The sequence below is a fragment of the Pteropus alecto genome, unplaced genomic scaffold (assembly GCF_000325575.1).
Source record: "Pteropus alecto unplaced genomic scaffold, ASM32557v1 scaffold101, whole genome shotgun sequence".
In the NCBI taxonomy this organism is placed as follows: Eukaryota; Metazoa; Chordata; class Mammalia; order Chiroptera; family Pteropodidae; genus Pteropus; species Pteropus alecto.
Genome location: NW_006432945.1, coordinates 9,170,207 through 9,174,701, shown reverse-complemented (window position 1 = coordinate 9,174,701; position 4,495 = coordinate 9,170,207). Strand labels below are relative to the sequence as shown.

Below are 4,495 nucleotides of genomic sequence, written 5' to 3'. Positions count from 1 at the left end.
CTGCACCCATTCCTGCCCTGACTCCCCCCACCCAGCCCTGCCCTAGCCCCACCTGCTGCCCCACGGTCACTAAACTGTGAGCACAGGATCCCACCCTTGCTTTTTCCTTCCGACTTTTTCCGCGTTCTTCTCTTCACAGAACGGTCTTCTCTCCCTGCGTGTCTCTCTTCCGCTGCTCAGCCTCCCTCCCTTCACCTTCTCCACACCCACAATGCCAGTGCTGCCTGAATAAGTGACGCTCCCCACGCCCAGCGCTCCTGGGGTTGACTGGGGCGTGTCTCAGGATCTCACACTCACAGCCTCTTTGGGCATCTGTTTAATTTTATACTCCAGTTAATAAGTGTTTTGGACTCTCGTTTATGAGAAATGATGTTAAGAAAGGTTGGCCAGTCCATGGCCTTGGTCGTAGGTAAGAGCGTGTCATCAGAGAACTTTTAAATACTTCAGATGGCTCAGCTTGTGGAAGGTTCTGGAAGGGGCAGAACCTCAGAACTTTCCTGCTTACACCAGGTTCTAGGGTAGAGTCACTCACCGAAGGGGAACATTATGGTCTGACTGGACCCTTGTCCTCACTCTGATGGCCTCAACCTCTCTGCCACTTACCCCTCCTGTGACTTGCCTATGAAACAGTGGGGGGCCCACAAGCGCCCCTCAGTCTGAGCCCTCTCGTCCTCTCAATCTTGGAATGTAGTCTTGGACCCACCGTTGCATGAATATTGCATTCTCGTCTCTACATTAATCACAGCTGGAAAAGGCACAGCCAGAAAGGCAGCCGCAAACAGAATAATGGTTCCCTAAAATCTTCCGTGGAGGGGCGATTTCGTTAAAGGGATGTCGGATTTTGGCTCGGAAACCCATACTGTCTGCGTGACCTTAAGATAGATGCCCGGCTTCCCTGAGCTTCGGTTCTCCCATCTGTAAATGGGAATAGCAATGCGTGCCGCTCGGAGGTTGCGATGTGAAAATTCAGTAGTGGACACGTACAAAGAATCTGGAGTTTAGACAGAAATCTTGTAAGCTCGACAGCAGAAACAGCCATTCGGTTACCCAAGGAAATGCGATGAGAATGATTTGGACACCACGTAGAGTTGGGGGTAGGGCGAGGCTAGGGGGAGAGCGAGGCCTGAGCTCAGCGCGAGGTAGCAGACACCCCCGATGCCTGCACGGCGCCTCGCCGGGCACCTCCCTGTAGCCCTTTCTCGTCCTCTGCATCCCATCCCCAATGGGAAACAAAGGGCTCCATTCTCGCGCGTGGCAAGGTTTGACGGCGCCGTCCCTCTTGCAGTCAGCAGCAAGACCGATGGTGAAGCCAGCCCGTTGAAGGAGGCGGAGCTCAAAGAGGAGGAGGAGACGCTGGGGAAGCAGCCGCAGCAGGACAAGCGAGAGACGGGCAAAGCCATGGTGCCCCACAGCTCCATGTTTATCTTCAGCACCACCAACCCGTAAGCCCCTGCCCCCCGCCCCTGCCCGCGTCCAGGCTCCGGGGAGGAAGGGACCGTCAGGGAGGAAGGACTGTCGGACCACCTGGGGCCAGAACGCAGTCTGCGGGATGCAGGCTCTTGAGTCAGAATCCCTGAGACTCATGAACACCTGCTGCTGCTTTCCTCAGGAATCTTAGAATCGAGGTCTTACCTTTATGTTTCTGGGTTCCTATGATTTCCTTGCTCTGTTACGGTGTCCGGACAGTGGGGCAGCAGACGGCGAGATACAGCGGAGGGCAGCGTGGAGCCACCCCGAGTGCGTGTGGTCTGACGCTGGCTGCTCCCCATGGCTCGGGACATGTTTGCAGATAATGCGTCTTGGCCTGCGTACCGCAGCCTCTAACCAACCTGATTACCTTCCCCTTCTGGGGCTTTAAATCAAGGGTGGTGCCTGAGAAATTAAATTGCTCTCCCCAAGGCTTCCTCCGGCCAGGGCCTGGCTGTCTGGAAGGGGCTGATGTGTGTGGGGGTGGGGGTGGGGGTGGGGATGAGGGACACGGACGGGTGGGCAGTGGGCCAGCTCAGCGGGCGGTCTACCCCCGCAGGATCCGCAGGGCTTGCCACTACATCGTGAACCTGCGCTACTTTGAGATGTGTATCCTCCTGGTGATCGCGGCCAGCAGCATTGCCCTGGCGGCCGAGGACCCCGTCCTGACCAACTCGGAGCGCAACAGAGTGCGTGCACGGGGCCCCTTGCCAGCCGGCGTGCCCTGGTCCCGCCCCATCCAGACCCCTCCCCACCCCAGCATGAGAGACAAACCAAGCAAGGTTCCTGGGACGTGAGGAAGCATTGAGACCCACCAGAGCCCACCAGGGCCCCGGAGGGGGTCTGCAGCCACCCGTGGGCTTGGATGGGGGCGTCGCCAAGGTCATGGGGAGCTGCAGCTCTACCGCAGGGAGTGGAGACACCTGGAGGTCCCAAGGGTGTACGTCAGGAGCTACGATGGGGGTGGGGAGGATGGGAGCTGACAAGGATTCCAGGTCCAGAGCTGGTACTTGAGGGAGAGGTTTGTGGATGAGTCAGATCCGAGAAGTTAAGATCTGGCCAAGGGGCAGGAAGGGCCAGGGACTGGCCACTGGGTGGTGTGGCTCCAGCAGGGTCCAAGGTGTCCTCCCTGCATCCAGCCAGCGCTTACACTTTCGTTCCGAGGTCGAAGCTGGGGTGAGGAGGGTGCAGGACAGCTCGTCCCTGGGCAGACGGGAGCGCGCGCCGCCCAGCGGCCCCGCACCACCGCTTCACCCCACCGCGTGGGTCTTCCAGGTCCTGCGGTATTTCGACTACGTCTTCACTGGCGTGTTCACCTTCGAGATGGTGATAAAGGTAAAAGCCTCTAGAGAAAACCTGGGCTTCAGGGTTTGGATGGGTCACCTGTCTGCTCCTCCGGTACAGTGTCCTTCCTCAGTGCTCTCTGGACCATGGCAGAGCCCCAGCGAGGCCTCTGCAGCCCCCTCCTCTGGCCTCGGGCTGCGGGTGAGGGCTGCCTGTCGTGGCACAGTGTGACTGAGTGGATCCCTTTAGACTCAGGTAGACCTGTGGAGGGGCCAGGCTCGCTCAGGAGGCAGCGGGTGTGCAGACAGGCTTGGAGACAGCAGTCGCCTCCCCGTCGCACTCACTGGTTTGAGCCTGGATCTGTGCCAAGGCAAAGGGTAGGGTAGGGGTGCATCTTCTTGGACTGCACCCGGTCCCAGCTGCACTCACTGCCCTGCAGCCTGTTTCCCATCACCCCCATCACCCCGACACCCACATTTCTATCTCATTGCTGGTCTCACCCATCTGGGATTTTTTCCCATCTGTTTGTGACGATGCCTGGGGCTCTGAGCCGTTAATGAGGGGGGGATTGTGGCAGCCGAGGAGTCTAGCTGAGTGCGGTGGCTACGAGACGGGGCCTCAGGCTTCACACCTAATGTGGAGAGAGCCTGTGAGACCTGTTCTCCCGCTCTTTGGGTCGCTGTGTAGGGTGGGCCGTGGACACGATGTCCATGGAGACTTCGCTGTGGGGAGCCCTGAGCTCAGGGCGCTCGCCACCCACACCTCTTGGGATGACTGGTGGCTGTCCGCGTCCTCCTCCTGAGTGACCATTGACTGTCCGCGTCCTCCTCCTGGGCTCTCACTAGTGGCTGTCCACATCCTCCTCCTGCAGATGGTAGACCAGGGCCTGATTCTGCAGGATGGATCCTACTTCCGAGACCTGTGGAACATCCTCGACTTCATCGTCGTGGTCGGTGCACTAGTGGCCTTTGCTTTGGCGTAAGTAACTCGCTTCCTGTTGGTTCACCTTCCCTCCCCGCCGAGCCCCTGGCTGATTCGAGGCCCTGTCCAGAACCAGCCTGAGCAGTGGTCTGGGCAGCGCAGTGCCCAGGTGTGCCGCCCTGGACACCTGCCTCCTGCGGCCCTCAGCCGAGCCCCCGAGAGCCTGCCGGCTTCAGCTCACATGCCCTGAGTGACAGGGCTGGCGAAGGAGGCGCAGGGGTCACTAGGGGGAAGTCACAGGACCCGAGTTCTTTCTTGGAGATGGGTCAGCACCGCGGGCGAGCAGTGCCTCCTGGGGCTCAGGGAGGGACCCGGGGCTGGCCGATGCACCCTTTCGTTTCTTGATTCTGTCAAAGCTGCAGCTTGAAAGTTGGGGGTCACGAAACCCTCAGCGTGGGGTGGTTCTCTGCTCATGGGCTGGTCCTCCTGGGGCTACTCCAGGGACAGAGACCGTGTTCGTGTGTTTAAGGAAAGGCTTCCCCACCATTCCCGGATAACACACAGGGAGACAGCCTTGAACTCTGACTCAGGAGACTAAACCACGCTCCTTACTTATGGGGAATTGTTTTTGGATGCTGATCTAGCTGCAGCAGCTTTTCAACCCCATGTGACATTTCCTCTGGAATCCAGCCAAGGAACGGGCTCCCCAGCCCTCCGGGGCATGTCTGAAGCAGGCATGTCATCGGGGGCCTTTTCTAAGCTGGCGTAGAGAGCGCCCCAGAGGACGAATGACAGCTGCCAGGCTCTGTCTGCGCCTCGTTCC

The 4,495-nt window shown here is 59.2% G+C and overlaps 1 protein-coding gene across 1 annotated transcript in view; it reads left to right on the top strand.

Moving 5' to 3' along the window:
* CACNA1E (calcium voltage-gated channel subunit alpha1 E) overlaps positions 1-4,495 on the top strand; it is a 272,496-nt gene that overhangs the window by 213,070 nt on the left and 54,931 nt on the right. Inside the window, 4 exon segments of the mRNA XM_015586256.2 lie at positions 1,286-1,442; positions 2,027-2,156; positions 2,743-2,802; positions 3,623-3,729. Of these exon segments, the coding sequence (XP_015441742.1) occupies positions 1,286-1,442; positions 2,027-2,156; positions 2,743-2,802; positions 3,623-3,729 (454 nt within the window).